Source organism: Phoca vitulina, unplaced genomic scaffold, assembly GCF_004348235.1.
Source record: "Phoca vitulina isolate PV1807 unplaced genomic scaffold, GSC_HSeal_1.0 scaffold3, whole genome shotgun sequence".
In the NCBI taxonomy this organism is placed as follows: domain Eukaryota; kingdom Metazoa; phylum Chordata; class Mammalia; order Carnivora; family Phocidae; genus Phoca; species Phoca vitulina.
In genome coordinates, this window is record NW_022589706.1 from 16,354,176 (window position 1) to 16,372,301 (window position 18,126).

The following is an 18,126-nucleotide window of genomic DNA, read 5'->3' on the forward strand; positions in this document are numbered from 1 at the left end:
ACTTAGAAGCTTGGTCAGATTTAAATTTGTTGTTCTTTGGGGTTTTTTGTTGTTGCTAGAGGACAAAGCTTACTTTGTAGTCATAGAGTATTCTTGCTAATGTCATGTATTCAGACTATTTCTAATTCAAATTACTGGATTTAATTTAACCTCTAACTTTTTCTATTGATCATAAGTTTCTTATTGGCAAAGAACATATTTCACTTCCAGAATATTTTCCTGCATACATAGACGTGTTTTGTTTTGTTTTGTTTCCAAGAAATTTCACATACCACTATACTTCAGGGTATTTAGAAATAATCAAAATCTCTGAAATCACAAAGGCAGTTGACATCAACTTGGTCAACCTCCTCCTAGACCCCTCTCTGTGAATACATTCCATAGGCTTGGATGTGAGCACATGGAGAGACACGTGTAATCACATAAATGCGTGTGTGTACATGTACATGTGTGTACACCTAAGGGAACCACAGTATACGGAGGCTTCTATCGTCTGCTTTTCCATTCAGTGGTCTTCTAGGGAGATACTTTCTTTATCAAGTGCATTTAGATACACATTATTTAAATAGGTAAATGATATAATTTATTTAATCAAGTTCCTACAGCTGGATATTTATTATTTAAAAAATAATTTCCCTTTAATGAACAGCACTGCATGAAACATACTGTGTAGCTCTGATTTAAAAATTATTTTTATGGACATACTTTATGTCTTTAGTGTGACATTAATGAGAGTTACCTTGACTTTTTTTTTTTTTAAGGGCATCAATTTGTTAGCACAATCTGTTAATTATTAAGTTATAATAAAGAATAATCATAACTTGCCAAGTACAGGTCCCTTCCCCCCAACCACGTAAATAGAAGCTGTTTTTTCTTTGCAGTATGCATTGCCTCAGGAACAAAGGTGGCTCTGTTTAACCGACTTCGATCCCAGACAGTTAGCACCAGATACTTGCATGTAGAAGGAGGTAATTTCCATGCCAGTTCTCAGCAGTGGGGAGCATTTTACATTCATCTCTGTGAGTACGAAAATGTGTATTTGATGTTTTTAGTGTGAAACTGTTAAATTCTTTGATAGTAAGATATACAGCTCTATTAAGTTTTGTTGTTTTCCTAAGTAGATTAATGAACTCTACAAGGTAATAATTCAGCCTCTTTTTTCCCTGCAACACAGTGGATGATGATGAATCAGAAGGAGAAGAATTCACAGTCCGCGACGGCTACATCCACTACGGACAGACCGTCAAACTTGTGTGCTCTGTTACTGGCATGGCGCTCCCCAGGCTGGTACGGCTCTGCTTCGGCTTTAGTTGTGTGTAGGAAAAATAAAAGACACAGCATGCAAATGTAAAAATACACTTCAATTTCATGCTTTTTAATTTAAGAAGATGTATCAGTAATCACTGCTATTCATTATTCACAGTTATATCCCACTTTATTGTGTTTTTATGAATGCATTCTTACTGACTTTCTGTTACACTAGTATCTCTAATTTTGGTGGAGTTTTCCTTTTTGGTTGTATATCTGAACATGTTCGATAGAGGGCACTAAATAATTACGTTATGATTTCCTTTCTTAACTAATACAGATACTCTGTCGTCATTTTCTGTGGTACCTGCTCTGTCCCACCACAGGACCAAGTTCTCAGAAGCATAGAAGTTCTTACTTCTTTAAAAATATAAGCTTAGTTTTTTTAGTTTACCCTCCTACAAGAAGATAGATTTATTGAAAATTAAATTGTCATTTCATACTCAAGAGAGGCATGGTGTTTAGGGCTTTTTGTTCACTAGGATGATTTTGAAACTGTAAAAACTGCATTTCTTAGCAAAATGAAAGCAAAAGCCCCTTATACTCCCTCCTTTATGTTCCCCTTCCTTTTCTGAAACAGAGTACAGTTCAGTTAAGATGGAGGGGATTTATGAGTAGCCCTGATTCAAGGTCAAGTTGGCGGACACGGTGTTGGGCTGTATCCAGTTTACCTCAGAAATAGGGTAAATACTGTACCAACAAGCTACAAAGCCAGCATGGAGGAGAGAACACCAGTTGGAGTAATCCCTGATATTTTATGAATGTAGAATTCACCAGACACATACCTTAAGTTAAAGTGTTTGCACTACCTGTTATCAGATTTCTTTCTTCTTCTCAATAATTAGAAATGACCAGGGGCGCCTGGGTGGCTCAGTCGTTAAGCGGCTGCCTTCGGCTCAGGTTGGATCCTGGGATCCTGGGATCCAGCCCCGTGTCGGGCTCCCTGCTCTGCAGGGAGCCTGCTTCTCCCTCTCTCACTCCCCCTGCTTGTGTTCCCTCTCTAGCTCTCTCTCTGTGTCAAATAAATAAATAAAATCTTTTAAAAAAAAAACTCTTTAAAAAAAAAAATACTTAGAAATGACCAAAGCAAGTTTTTGATGCCAAATACTAGTGAACATCTTTGGTTTCCTTATTGGTGAGCAGTGTCTGTCCAGAGAACTCTTGTGGGGAATAAAATTGAACCAAACATGGCTCATGTTCTCAATGTGCTTATTAGCTAGTGGAGAAACAGTGGAGTACACAAATAACGGTACTCTAGACAAACCATGACTCTCATGTGATGGGGAAGCAGGAGTCAGTGCTGTAGACCTAGAAGCTCTAGACTTATATCATTCAAAAATCAGTTATTTCTCTAAAGTCCAAACCTCATCAAATTTAAATGTAGCTCGAAGACTTTAGCATTGAATTGAAACATATTGCTTGAGTTTAGTCAGTCTCCCAGACTATGTTAGAAGTTATAATTGCTAAAAGTGTACTGTTTCCCTTTAAACTCAAAAATTGGCATGGTGTTAGTAGAATGGCAAAGATTCTGACTAATAACTGTAGAGCTAAAAAATGTAAACGTGAAAAAAGTTAACTTTAAAGATTGGGACTTTTATACAACTGTGGCTTAGTTAAAAATCTTTGAATATTCAGATGCAAAGTAGTAAAGCCAACAGTATTGCATGATATTAATAGTACAGTTCTAAGTACTTTCACATATATTGATTTAATCCTCATAAAACTGAGTAGTTACTATTAAGGATGTTCATTGTGGAGCAAAGTATTACAGTCCTACATACATACATGCATCCTGCAAATACTCCTGAACCTTCCATGTGCCAGCCACTGTCTAGACACTGGAGATACATTGGTGAGCAAGACAGGCTTTCTGTCCTCATGGAGCTTACATTTTGTTAGGGAGATGGACAAAAAATCAGCTAAAGAAATACCCATATTAATGTATTAAAGGTTAAAACAAATGAAAAGAAAATAAGTTAAAAAAGAATAAAGTGAGACTTGTGGGAGTGCTTCCAGGGGTCAGAGAAATCTTTGTAGTGGAGATATTTGAACAGAGACCACAAACTGTGAAGAGCATTTCAGACAGCATGAGTGCAAAAAGAACTTAAGATGGAAATGTGAGACAAATAGTAAGGACGCCATGGTAGCCCAAGCCAGGGGGAGGGCTGGAGGCAGGAATTGAGATATTATCTACATATAATAGGAGGCCACTGGAGGGTTTTAAACAGGGCATGATGGCTGGTTTATGTTTAGAAGGGTAATTGCGGCTGCTCTGTGAAGAGGAGAACGTGCATGGGGTGTAGCATTGGGAGCAGAGAGACCACGCTTGGGCTTCTGTCATCATTCAAGCAAGAGTTGATGGTGGCATCTTAGACCAGGATTGTAGTGGTAAGGTGAGAGGTGACAGATTTATTTGAAAGGAGACGTAATAGAATTTGTTGACAGATTGGATGATGGGGTATAAGAGAAAACAAGGAGTCTAGGGTGACTCCAAAGTTTTTGGATTGAGTGAATGGTGGTGCTATTTATTGAGCTGTGAGTTGGAGAAGGATCACTTGTAGGAGAAAATTAAAAATCTGGCGTTTTTTAAATTTTTTTTTTTTTTTAAGATTTTATCTATTTGTCAGATAGAAGAGAGAGAGCACAAGCAAGGGGAGCTGCAGAGAGAGAAGCAGGCTCCCTGCTGAGTAAGGATCCCAATGCGGGACTCGATCCCAGGGCCCTGTAATCATGACCTGAACCGAAGGCAGACGCTTAACCTACTGAGCCACCCAGGCATCCCAAAAATCTGGGTTTTGGTGAAGATTGCGGTAGCCTATTAAACATCTTAAGTGGAACTGTTGAGTTGGTAATTAAATATGCAAGTTGCGTACCGGAGAAGAGAGGTTAGGGCTAGAGATGCAACTTTAGGAGTTGCCAACCTCTAAATTGTACAGAAAGGAAAGAGGATGGAGAGAAGAGAAGGGGGTCCGAGGACTCGGCTCTGGGACAGTCTGAAGGCCAGTGAGAAGGCCAGTTAGAGCAGGGCTCTCCCCAAAAAGGAGGATGTTCTGTGTCAGTGCTTCTGAGAAAGCTAGTAAGGTGAGGACAGATGCCTCCTGATACCCACGGATTCATCTCTCTGGAAGTCCTTGGTGGCCCCCGACCAGGGCAATTGTAGTGGGGACTTTGAGACAAAAAGCTGGAGTTACTTCAGGAGATTGGACAGTGTGGAAGAAGAGTTTGCCATAAAGGGGAGCTAAGAAATGGAGTGGAGAGGGTGGAAGAGGGACACGTAGTCAAGGAGGGATTTTCTTTACTTTTGATTTTAGATGAGAAATAGTTCTATAACATGTTTATATGCTTTTGGGAGTGATCTTCTTCATAATCATCAAACACCTAGTGATTACCTTCTATGGCCTAAGTGGCATCTCAGACTTGACAGGATTCTTTTTCAGACATCTTTTTGTGTTTTGTGAAATACTTGAATTATAAAATTACTAAATATAATAGAGTTCAGGCTGGGCAGGCAGCCAGCCAGCCCTGGAATCACACTCTGGTCCTTCAGCTTCTAACCAGGTGATTATGAATAAGTTACCTGGTTTCTCTGAGCCCATTTCCTAATCTGCAAAATGATATTTTAGGTTTTTAAAACAGATATGTTAGCTGATGAACTGCACTGACTAGCATACTCACAGTATCTTTAGAAACAGTTTTTTCTTTGATGTCATTGTATATTATTGGAAAAGCCAGCTGAATTTGCTGCACAAAATATGGTCCATTGGCCAACAGAATTAACATCAGCTGTCAATTTGTTAGAAATGCAGACTGTTAGGCCCCCATGAGATCTTTGGGATTAGAAGAAGAACCCCAGATGATTTGTATACACATCAAAGTTTGAAAAGCAGTGATCTGGAAAGCAAGTATCTGCCCGCCCTGTTTTTCAGGTGTTCTTGGAAGAAGGTAACAGCTTCCACATTCTACCATGCTTGTCATCTGAAAGTATTTTTTACACCTCGCCTTATTGTTTGTAAATGTTTCTCCATATGTGATAATCTTTTTTTTTCTAATTATTGAAATACAGATAATTAGGAAGGTTGATAAGCAGACCGCATTACTGGATGCAGATGATCCTGTGTCACAACTCCATAAATGTGCATTTTACCTTAAGGATACTGAAAGAATGTACTTGTGCCTTTCTCAAGAAAGAATAATCCAGTTTCAGGTACGTTTTAAAATTATTGGTAAAAATGTACTTTCTTTCAGTTAGCAGCATACAGAAACCTAAAACTCTCATTTAATGTTAATTGTACCCAAATACATGAAGCTGTTTTCAGATATTTATCTCAAGTCCAAAGGTTCTTTAACCTACATGATCCTGAGACATGGCCGTCACCCTACCTCAAGGAAGAACTCAAAACGATAAAAATGTTCTTGGAGAAACAGTTAACATCTAGTTCTGGGAAATCGAAAAGTTCCTCAGATCTTCCAAAAGTAGATTTTGAGTGTTTGGTGAATCCGCTGAAGCTGTGTGAAGACACTGTATATAGATACACATATATTTTGGGGAGGGTTCATAATTATCAGATTTACCTTGGGGGTCTTCCTAGATGGTCATGACGGGATGTTTTGTAAGCTGATTTTTGACTACATTCATTCAGAAGTCTTTCATGAGTACATCTGTGACATGGACAGATGATTTAATAGGATAATTATACTTTCATGTGAAACTCATTTGTCAACATCTGGAGACCTGTTTCAGAGAGGTGGCCACGTGCAGCCATTCTCCTCAGCCCGGAGCGGATGGACCGGTCTGGGTGTTTCAAGGTAGGGGTAGGGGAATGCCAGTTCACATCTCGGCTCCCTCCTGCTGAAAGTGCATGAGTTTCTAACTGCTCTTTAAGCTTGAGGGGTTCCTAGCTTCTTTCTTAGGGATCCGTAAAGAGTTTTAATTAGCTATTTACATCACGAATTCTCATCTTTTATTAAAGAAATTATACAGGTACTGGCGTACTCTCAAATGGTCATTATGAAAGGTATTATTTTTAATATGTCACCAAAATACTTCATATTATAATAAAAACTGCTGAATGTGAGGTTGCCAAATTAAATATTCTGTTTATGTTTATTTAGGGACTGGCAAAGCATCGTGTTTGGAAGTTCATAAATTTGCACTGAATTCTCTCCCTGTTAACTCCAGTGTACGAGTGCTACCTTGTTAAAATTGTCTTATACTGCAATGTATATAAAACTCGATTTCTAAACATTCTTTCTTCATAAGGCCACTCCATGCCCAAAAGAACCAAATAAAGAGATGATAAATGATGGAGCTTCCTGGACAATCATTAGTACGGATAAGGCGGAGTATACCTTTTATGAGGGAATGGGCCCTGTCCTTGCCCCAGTCACCCCTGTGCCTGTTGTAGAAAGTCTTCAGGTGAGACCACTTACTCACAATTTGACTTTTATTTTGGGGGTTTTTTTTTTTGTTGTTGTTGTTGTTGTTTTAAGATTTTGTTTATTTATTTGACAGAGACACAGCGAGAGAGGGAACACAAGTAGGGGGAGTGGGAGAGGGAGAAGCAGGCTTCCTGCTGGGCAGGGAGCCTGATTGTGGGGCTTGATCGCAGGACCCTGGGATCATGACTGGAGCCGAAGGCAGACACTTAATGACTTAGCCACCCAGGTGCCCCTCACAAGTTGACTTTTAGTGCTTTATAACTGCTCCCAGCTCTGACTTGGTGTGATTTTTATTTCACAATAAATTTGATTTTTCTCCAAATCTAGTGATTTGGGGATGTTGTTAATACATTGTTGATTTAAAAAAAAAAAACAGGAGCATACTTTTATATAAGAAAATTTAAGTTTAAATCTACTTGTATGTTATCTTGATGTGTTTAGCTCACTTTGTCGTTATTTACTTATTTTTAAGGATTTTATTTGTTAGAGAGTGGGGAGTACAAGCGGGGGGAAGGGGGACAGAGGGAGAGGGAGAAGCAAGCTCCCCATTGAGCAGGGAGCCTGATGCGGGGCTTGATCCCAGGACCCTGGGATCATGACCTGAGCCCAAGGCAGATGCTTAACCGACTGAGCCACCCAGGCGCCCCTATAATCATGTTATTTAAAAAGAAGAGTTTTGGGCGCCTGGGTGGCTCAGTCGTTAAGCGTCTGCCTTAGGCTTAGGTCATGATCCCAGGGTCCTGGGATCGAGCCCCGCATCGGGCTCCCTGCTCAGCGGGAAGTCTGCTTCTCCCTCTCCCACTCCCCCGCTTGTGTTCCTGCTCTCGCTGTGTCTCTCTCTGTCAAATAAATAAATAAAATCTTTAAAAATAAATAAATAGAGTTTTATTCATTTTTTTCACAAATCATAGTTAAATGAAAAACTGTTCTGTGTACTTCAACGAAAAATGAAAATTTTTCTCAACATTGTTCTCATTTTCTGTGACTTTCAGTTGAATGGCGGTGGTGATGTAGCAATGCTTGAACTTACAGGACAGAATTTCACTCCAAATTTACGAGTGTGGTTTGGGGATGTAGAAGCTGAAACTATGTACAGGTACTTAATGAAACTTCTTAAATCATCTGGAGTTTTTGATGGGGGTGGGTACATGGGGTTCATTCCAGTTGTAAAATGTACGTGGCTTCTAAGTGATTTCTATCCCCCCCCAGATGTGGAGAGAGCATGCTGTGTGTTGTCCCAGACATTTCTGCATTCCGAGAAGGCTGGAGATGGGTCCGACAGCCAGTCCAGGTCCCAGTAACTTTGGTCCGTAACGATGGGATCATTTATTCCACCAGCCTTACCTTTACCTACACGCCAGAACCAGGGCCACGGCCACACTGCAGTGCTGCGGGAGCCATCCTTCGAGCCAGTTCAGGCCAAGTGCCCCCTAATGAATCAAACACAAACAGCGAGGGAGGTTACACAAACGTCAGCACAAATTCAACCAGTGTCACATCCTCTGCAGCAACAGTGGTGTCCTAACTACCGTCTTTTTGCTAGGACTTAAACTGACTTGAGTGCGGCAAAATGGTGACAAAAAAGAGAGAGAGAGAGAAAGAAAAAGGAAAAAAAATGAACCATCTTTTGTGGTTTCTTGGGAAAACTTTTCATACCAGGTGATACTGTTCCAAAACCCCATTACCTACAAGTGCTGATTGGACGTGCAGAAGCCACAGTAAAACAGACAAGCAAAACATGGAAATGTACAAACTATTGGAATTCGGTGTTTTTTTCCAGCTGTTCTTTTTGTTTGGTTGGCTTTTGTTTGGTTTTGTTTAAATGGGCAAGAAATAGAGATGTGGCTGGAATAAAAGTTAATCAACCTAGAAGACACAAATCTAACATAGTTTTTATGGACCAAGGAACTTGCATAAGCTTTAGCAAAAGGTACATTTTCACCATACCTTTTTTTTATATCACAGTATCTAGTACACCTTTGTTACCAAATAGGTTGTTTTCCTCCCCACCCCTCTTTGAGCTTCTGCTCTTCAGTACATTCAAGTTCCAAGCCTGACCATGCTTGTTTAATATAATTACCATATTCTTCCAGGGTTTTTTGTTTTTGTTTTTATTTAAGGCTGGAACTATTGTTATTTTTTTTTTTTAGGCAGATGTCTTAATGACTTTTCATGAGTCGAAATTGTTTTGATTTCAGCAAGTCAAATCTTGTAAAGGCCCGCATATTTTTTTTTTAAGATTATATGAAGTCTGTGCAAAAGCTTTAAAAAAAAAAATGCCTCTGCCTTGCCTGCAATACATGCAATGTACGTTAACTTCGTCTCTGTTCTCAGACGCTGTCCGTAGTTACTTCCTTGTTTTCTTTTTTTTTTTTTTAAAGTATTTATAGTGGTATTCCAAGAGGTGGAATTAAATGTGGCCATTTAGTCCTTAATGAATTAATGGCGCAGAACATGGTATTTGGAGTGTTCTCTCCCCTTTTCCCATGCGTAAATGTATCTCCATGTTTCAGGATTTGTTCAGGTCCCTTCCCCCACCCCTACCCCGCCCCCCCACAACTCCCTGATCTTGTACATAACTTGTATTATGTGTAAGTTAAACATATTATTTTGAACTTGGAACGTTCCCAGTGATTTCATTCAGCAGGGTGTTTTCTGCCTTGTCGGCATATGACAAAAAAAATATATATATATATCATGAGAAGTATTTGCTACCAGTTGGTAGATGGTGCCCTTATTGAGGAAAATCTCAGCAAAAGCATGTGTTTACTTTTTTTTTTTTTTGTAGCCTAGGTCAAAACATTGTAACCTTAAAACAAGATGCTTTTATTAGATGACCAACTAAAATAGCTTGGAAGACAGTACTTTAGAACAGATAGTTGTGAGATTATAAAACTGCAAATGTAATTTATCTTTTCATATCTCTCCTGCCTTTCTTTGTCTTCTCTTCCCCAGTACTGAGTGTCTTCACAAATGTCTCCTACTCAGAAAACATTTCTTTTCCATTCAGTTAAGATTTAGTTGCATTCAGGGTTGTGTGTTGGCCTCAGACGCTCGGCTCACCGGTTTCACGTTGCTTCCCTTCCCGCACTTTGGTTATGCCTTCGTTCGGTTTCTCAGAAATTGCGGCCGACTCACTGGGCTACATTTAATACGGGAACCCTGTGTGTAACTTAGAGGACACAGTCTAGTAATACAATCATCCTTCTTAGAGTTAAAAACTACCTCTAGAATGTGGTAAGCTTTTACTGTCCCATAAAACAGGAGCCACAAGTACCTTATGAATGCAAAACTAACTTCCTGCAGTGTTTCCAGACAGAACATTGTCTTTCTGGTGTCCTGGGCGATTTTGAAGACATTGTCATTGGAAGACTTTCTAAACATCTTATTAGTAGCCTTTTCTTTTTTTTTTTTTTTTGTCCCCCGAGCTTTGCTGTCTTCATCACCCATCCTTTTGCTCAGACTATGTCATTGTGAATACGATTGCTAACCTCTCTCAATCACCCTTTCTTCGGTTTTCAAGGGGGAAGTCATTTGTAAAACACGTTAGTGGTTAAATCAAAGTTATTGTGGTTTTATCTTACTGCAAGCCTTTTTAATTACTCACAGGCTGCATTCTTCTGTCTTTATAAGCCTTCTCTTCAGATCTGCTCCAGTCACTAGCTTCTCCTGTAAGCCAACCCAGCCTCACACTTTAAATCTGTTCCAGTGATCGAGGGCAGAATTGTGGCCTTATCTGTCTTTGTTTTTAACTGTTTACTAGCTGCTTCTTGCAAACTTGCTCATTTCCGAGTAGTATTTCTTCTTCTCTATTGAGTCACCGAAGTAGTCTTTATACAGTGCTTTTTGTTCAGAGTGTGGAAATATTTTCAGTGCCGCTGTCCTTTGAATGGGCCACTCCCCAGGTTTGGTGTCTAGTTAGGAAACTGTGTTAAATTAACCGATAACAGATGAGATACTTTTGAAGAACAAACGATTCCTTACCTGTCTTTGCAGCTCAAATTAATTTTTCAAGTTGATGGCTTTATTAAAATGAACTTTGCTTTTTTACTATTTAATTATGCCTTATTTTGGCTCTTTGTTTCTTTTAATAAGATGATTTTGAAATATGAGACTGTAAAGCCTTTTCCTGTTTGTTTTTTTGTTTGAAAAGTCCAAGAATGTACTTATACAGGCATTTCCCTTGCTATTTTATGCCATTCTGCATACCACAAACTAAAGACTGAAATGATTTGTCTGTTGTACCTTCTTATTTTAATCAGTAGTTCTTTTGTCAGCTGCTTTTTAAAAAAATCTTCATGGATTGGTGAATCATTTTCAGTGTATAATTTATAGGAGCCTTGTCCTCTGGTTATAGAAGAACACAGCCCCTCCTCCGATGGCATTATTAGAGATGCTGGTCCTTTTTCCTCATAACGACTCTCTTAGAATGGTGGCTGCTTAGAGAACATTCGAGTTTGGGGTTTTGTTTTTGTTTTTCAATTCTGTTTTAGAAGTGTATCTTCTGCTCTCATGAGCTATGCAATTTCTAAAAATATGCTAGAAACTGAGTCTGTGATCCGGTATGTTTTTATTAGTTCCATTGAATTGATCACATAGATTGGGAAGGCAAGTAAAAGACTTTAAATGTAGAATGCCCTTTTGATTTTGAATGATTTCCCGAATTGAACACTAGGATAATATTTAACCTGCTGCTGACTTTTCTTCAACTGTGGCAACTAAAGGCATCCTCATTTATGTGTTAGTGAAGTATTTATCATTCTCTGCACAGACTTATTTGCGATCATAACTGGTTAGTTTTTGTGTGTGTGTGTGTTTGTGTTTTTTTTAAATGAAACTGGTACCATCTGTGCCCTCACAGAATATTCCCAATGCAATTTTTGAGAACTAAACTCCTCATGTTTAACCAGATAATCCACAGGGGGGAGGGGTTCCTTTTTTAAACAAAATGCTATTCAATTATTAACCAAGTTACTTACTTTTGATTTCAAAAGCAGCTGTGTTTTCTGATGAGTACTGAACAAATGTGTGTAATTTCTGTGCCAGACTTTTGACTTTGTTTTCAAGCACTGTAATGTGGGATGAATGATTAGAAACAATAATATATTAGGGTTTCTATTTAACCCTTTCAGGACTGAACTGTATCTCCTTTTATTAATTTTTCCCTGTGTTGTGATAAATGTTTGCCAGCATTCAGTACTGTGTTGGTCCAGATGTAGGTTTATATGCTCATTTTTAGCTTATTTCTTGTACCTTGCAGCATGCTCTACGCATTCAGTCCTTAAGGGGTTTATTTTACAAACTGTGCGCCTGTAAGGTTTATTAGCAATAAGATAGAAAATTGAGCAAGTTTATACCATAATTTTGTAGAAAAAAGAATCTGCTCAGTTCCATATTTCATCCATGAGAAACCTGCAATACGGCAGTTTCAAGGAATAAATAAAAAGGAAATGTAAACCATTGTAAAAGTCTTCTGTCGAATGTGCCTGATGCATGTATGACCTTCTTTTGATTTCAGAATACTTCATAAAGATACAATTAAATTACATATCACAGTTTGCGTATTAAAAATCTTAGCTTGCTATCTGCATCACATCAAAGTGATAGCTATGTGAATTTCTTTTTCAGTGTTTTTAACTATGTCATACTTCCGAGAGAGAGAGAGAGAGAGAGAGAGAGGGAGTGTTTTGGGGTTCCCCCCCTGTAATAAGGGGCTTTGTCACTCAAGGGGTGTATCTTCCAATTCAGGAACATTTCAAGCTACTCTCAACAAGATTAAAGAGTATTTAATTTAGCAGCAGCTTGCTTTCCAGTATAAAGTTGTCATTTGGTTTGCTGTACGGAAGAACATATAATGATGGTTTATGCTCTTTAGTGGGGGCTCCTAATTGGAGAGAGCCTTCTTTGTTAAATAGGGAAACAAAGTAAAGGGGGAGGGGGCGTTACATATTTTTTAAATCATAGCAAGTTTTTTATCTGACTTCTCCCAAAAGAAAAAAATGCGTTACCAGAATTTTACTAAAGACCTCTTACTCTAAAAATAGTGATTGTTAAATAAGAAACAATTTAGTTGGAAGCTTTTAAAGGTGGAGATTGATAGTGATTACTTGATGTAAAGTTTAGAAGAGCATAATCATATATTCCTTGCTCTAAATAGTACGTGAGCCCTTTCTAAGCAATCTTACCAAAGATCCATTAAGTCTATTTTCTTCTTCTTGTCACCAAACCCCTAGATGATTGCCATTTATAGAGACGCAGAGGGCAAGCTACATCAGGTTCTAGTGGTAAGTGATCACAGAAGGGAGTCTTCTCCTTTAAAAAAAAAAATCTAGAAGGATAGACTAAAAAACCCTAGAAAAAGTTTAGTGCTGGGAAATCATGAGGGAGATGGATGAAGCCGATGTATGTAAAGAGATGATTCATCTTGACCTAACGGTTACAGCCTAAACCAGAAGGCCAAGCAATAGTGCCTGGAAGAAATGGACAGTCAGTCGTACACATAGTTCTTTGTGTTCAGGATAAAGTCGTTTATGTGCCTGTCACAGAGATAGTTGAGTTAAAGTTGTTAGGCTCATATATGTAGAAATCATGACTTATCTTGGTTCACTGAAAAGGCAGGTAAATATCCTCTAATACAGATAAAGGGGGAAGGTTTTGACAACAAGGACCGTTCATACCAAACGTCGATATAACTGTTGGATTTACAGAATGTTTTGCTTTTTGGCACTTTAAACTGGTATTCTCTGAAAAAAAATTGTTTAAAGGTATCTGTGAAGTTGAGGTGTGTATCAAGTTCTTTCCGGCATAATGATTGTAGTCCTTGCTTTTCATCTCTTAAATTCTACCACCTTACTTACTCGTACAAACGTGTAGGTCAGTCATTTCTGGCACCTTTATCTGGTTGATAATTTCTCCTGGTGCTGGACAGAGTAGGGTCACTAGTATTTATTTAAATCCCGAACTTTCCATCTAGAAGCACCCCCTGCCTTCACCATATAAAGGAGCAAAGAGTGTAAGTAGGTGGTTTCCACAGTGGCCTCTGGGGCAGTCCTTGATAGCTGTTCCTTTCACCTAGAACTAACTTTTCTCCTTGCAAGCTTCCTCTCTGTTCTTCCTCACCACACAACACAAAGTAATGATAACTAAGTTCTTAATATGGCATTCAGATATTTAGATGATACAATGAAAAGTTTTGGGGGAAAATAATTGTGACTTCAAGGACAATGTTATCTTAATCACTAAATGTCCTAGAGAGTTCATGAGCTTGAGAATTTGCTGGTAGATTCCAAAGGCGCAAATGGTGTGATTTGGGGGAAGAACTTCAGCTGAAGGATAATGGGATATGCGGCTGTTTGCTTAGAAACATGAATGTCCATCCCTAGTTCTGGATAGTGCCAGAAGTTCGACTTTGTTAAGACACAAGTGGGAATTTTTAAATGGCCAGTAACAGTCTAGGCTCTGAGCTCTATCAGGGTGTTGCCATTTCTGAAAATTTCCACTAAGGGCTTGTCTTGGTCTGCTCGGGCTGCCGTAAGAAAATACCAAGGACTGGGTAGTTTAAACAACAGAAATTTATTTTCTCCCAGTGCTGGAGGCCAGATCAGGGTGCCAGCGTGGTCAGGTTCAGGTGACAATTCTTAATGGCTTGCAGCCAGCCACCGTTGCAGTGGCTTCACAGGGCAGAGAGAGACATCGGTCTTTTCTGAAGGCCACAGTCCTATCTGATTAGGGCCCCACCCTGAGGACCTCATTTAACCTTAATTACCTCCCAAGGGCCCTATCTCCAGATGGAGTCATTGGGAGTTAGGGCTTCAACGTGAATGGATGGAGTGGGGGCACAATTCAGTCCAGAGCAGGCTCATCCTAAAAACCTTCTGGTTTGCAGTTTAAACCACATACTGGATGTCCATCTAGATGACAGTATTTGGGTTTACAGCATCGTAAGTCCTGGTTGGGTTTTCTCAGTAGTTAGCTAAGATGGTGAATGGACTGGGAGAAGTCACTTTGGCCACTTGTAAATTGTTTGGTGGCCACTATGTAATCCTCACCACAACCCTGTGAGCTCATGCCTGTTTTAGAGATGAAGAGACAGGCCCAGGATCCTGCTCCTAAGTGCCACACTGGACTTGCCAAGCCCCCAGTTACCAAAGGATCAAGGGACTCGGGTTACTAGGGAGTGGTTCTGTGACAAGTTCTGTCTTAAGGAACTTTATAGTGAACAGCTGTTCTATTTCAATCCTCAGATTTTGCAGTTGAGAAAAACAGCCCTAGAGAAATTGAAAAATCCAAACGTAGTTGTAGGTTGAAAATGCTTTATAAACTCGAAAGAGCTATTCAGTTGCTAGGTGTTTATTATTGTTACTATTATTATTATGCTAATATCTCCTGGCTGACGTCTTGGCTAGTCCCCCTATCCAAGCCTTACTTGTAAATAATGTGCAAACTTCATAACCCTAGAGAGAATGAGCCTGTACACTTGAAAACATTTTCCATCTTCCAGGTGAAGATAATGGGTCTCATCTCTAACAGGTTTAGTAGCCAATTCTAACTTCACATGTTCCTGGACCCACTATGTTGGCGTTAGGAAGACCAGAGCTCAGAGACCAGGGTATGAATAGTGACCTGAGTGATTGGTGCTCAAATCATAAACATCATTCCGCCACTACTTGTCTAGGTGGTCGATTCTGCAGCTCTCCACTATTCCTTTGTCCCATTTGTAAGTGGGGGGAAATGACACATAGTTATTAGAAGGGGCACAAATGGAAAGCCCTTAGCTGTGGTCCTAGCTCTATTGAGCCTCAAAGTGCAGAACACCTGCTTCGGTTGTCCTCGGTCGGGTTCAGGAGTCCATTTGGCTTGGGTCTTTAGGATCAGTGTGAGTTTGGTCCTCAAGCCCGGTTGTTGCTTATTCATTCAAGAAAACCACGATAGGACTGTTTTGCATTTAATACCTCAGAGTTTTAAAAATGTACACCTTCACTGTGATGGCCATTGGAGTTAAAATCGTTTTAAAGTCAGAAACCAAGACCGGTTACTAGGGAAAGGGGATTTTGTAAGAAAAGCAGAAGCCCACAGGATTGAAGGGACGCCTGAATCATGCTTAGAAACAGAACCCCTGTGGGTTAACCCAGGAGCCTGCTTCGTAAGAGTGGTCTGCTCTGGGAGCACTGCCCCTGTGCATTCCCTGTCTCATTCCTAAGTCATCTCCAGATGCAGTTTTGCAGATAACAGCAACTGGTCATGTGAGCCTAGGTCACGGGCACTTGCTGTGCATTTAGAGGAAAGGTCAGTTAAAAGGAACCTCTAGGGGCTCTTTTGGTTCCCGTGTTGAGTCCTGACTGACAATCAGTAGGGAAAGAGATAATTACCCACAAAGGAAATTGAAGTTGCCAGGATGGGGGAACAGACGCTAGGCAATTACTCTAGAGGGCTACAAACAGTATATTCTGTAATAAAGTGTATTAAGTGTATTCTCTGTGCTAAAGGCTTTACGTGAAAACCTCTCTTATTCCTCAAATTCCTATGAGCCAATTTAGTAGGCAGTTTTGAGAAGAATGCTCAGATCATGAGCCACATTAGGAAAAGCCCTCCCATCTCCTCTGGCCTTTTAACCTTTTAAAAAAGCTCCTTGCACAGGATGGGCTCTTGGGAACTGTGTGCTTTTTTTTTTTTCTTTCTTTCTTTTTTTTTTTAAAACCCCATGGTAGCTGATCGACTCAGGACCACTGAAGGAACTTCCTGTCGGGTTCTGCAGGTGATTGTGCAGGGAGCAGATGGGAGATCACATGGGCCTTGTTTTGACATAGGAACTGACATGGGAAGTGAACTGGTTTATAGGGAGCATGAAGCAGACACCCAAAGAAAACTGGTAGCACTCCCAATTCCACCCCCTTACTAGACTTAACTAGATTCCTGTTCTTGAGTTCCCAGAGGTAACCCATTATCCTTATCATTGCCCTTCAGCGCTTGAGTTAACTTGAATAGGTTTTTATTACTTGTTACTGGTGTAAGTCTTACTGTTGTTACCTTAATTTTACCAATGAAGAAATTAAGAAAAAGAAAGGCAAGGGTCATTTGCAGGGTTCCACAGCTTCAAGTGGCAAAGCTGAGACTCAAACCCAGGCGCACTGGACCTGGGTAATTAGTTGGGGTAGATAAGGGCTTGGAGGCACTACTAAGACGCCTCCAAAGAGCAGAGAGAAGGTAGCGTTTGAACAGTGCCGCAGAGAGAGAGGTGTTCAGGACTCCAGCAGGTAAGTGCTGGGGTTCGGACTAATGGAAGGCAAGGAGCTGGGAGCGTCTGGGTGTGCGTGGTCAAGGGCGAGTTCTTCAGTGTCACGGGACCATGGGGTACTAGTGGGGCGTGGGAATTGGTTGTTACATGGTATTGTATAAATATGACAGGTTACCAGGGTCAGATGGGTAGAATCTCCAGCTATGTCTGTTAGGGGAAAAACCATTCTCTGAGCCTCATGTCTTTCCTTGTGGAATGGAGTGACCCTTCATTAGAACGTGTTCATATTCTTGGCCTCTGCCCCTTACTCAGTATTAGTAACTTTGTGGAATTGGTTAATTTTGCTCTATTACAACCAGTCCCTGCAGATGCAGCAATAAAAGCTCTGCTTACATGGAGCTTTCCTGCTAGCGGAGAGAGACTAGGTGTAGATACAAAACTTACTTATTTACATGCACACATGTATTTACCTAGTAAGGGCTCAGACTGAAAACGTCACTCATCTAGAGGTCAGAGATCATGGAATCTGACCATCACAACAGCCCAGCAGCGTCCTGGGGTATATATGGGTGAAGATTACTGTTGTATCCTAGAGGTACTGAGTATGTTATGTTCAGTATGAAGATCTTCCATCAGGAAGTCGGCTGTGACTCCAGGATTCCCATCGGCCCTCTTTCCAGAGAGAGAGCCCCTCCTGAGCCTCTCCTGCCCCAGCTGGAGGCAGGGATGGAGGCCGAGGCTGAGGACTGCGTGAGGACCGCGGGGACCCTGGTGCGGCTTGGCACATGGACCCAGGAAGCCCAAACAGCAGCCGACCTGCCATCCCTGCTGGTTTGATTCGGGAGTGACCTCTCCCCTACACAGACTGCAGCCAGGAGAATGGAGATGCCATTTGCAAGATCGGGAAGGCGGGGTGGGGGGGGAGGAGGAGACCCAGAGTAAATTTTAGGTATGTTAATTTGAGATGACTATTAGACTTCACGTTAAAATGTCAAGTGAGCGGTTAGGTGTTCAGGTCTGGAGTTCAGGGGGGCAGTCTGTGCTAGAGATACGCATCTGGGAGCCCCTCCCAGGTGGATGGTGTTTAACGCCATAGCCTGATGGGATCACCGAGGGAGGGGTATAGGTAAGAAAGGGGTTCCAGT

At 40.5% G+C, this 18,126-nt stretch overlaps 1 protein-coding gene across 10 annotated transcripts in view; it reads left to right on the forward strand.

Annotated features, from left to right (window-relative positions):
• RBPJ (recombination signal binding protein for immunoglobulin kappa J region) overlaps window positions 1-8,331 on the forward strand; it is a 217,247-nt gene extending 208,916 nt beyond the window's left edge. For all 10 annotated transcript variants that reach the window (XM_032400135.1, XM_032400130.1, XM_032400128.1 and 7 more), the window contains 6 exons: window positions 882-1,019; window positions 1,175-1,287; window positions 5,372-5,512; window positions 6,569-6,724; window positions 7,740-7,843; window positions 7,957-8,331. In XM_032400135.1, the coding sequence (XP_032256026.1) occupies window positions 882-1,019; window positions 1,175-1,287; window positions 5,372-5,512; window positions 6,569-6,724; window positions 7,740-7,843; window positions 7,957-8,272 (968 nt within the window). In that variant the 3' untranslated portion in view covers window positions 8,273-8,331. The remainder of the gene's footprint in view (window positions 1-881; window positions 1,020-1,174; window positions 1,288-5,371; window positions 5,513-6,568; window positions 6,725-7,739; window positions 7,844-7,956) is intronic.
• Window positions 8,332-18,126: the final 9,795 nt, after the last annotated feature.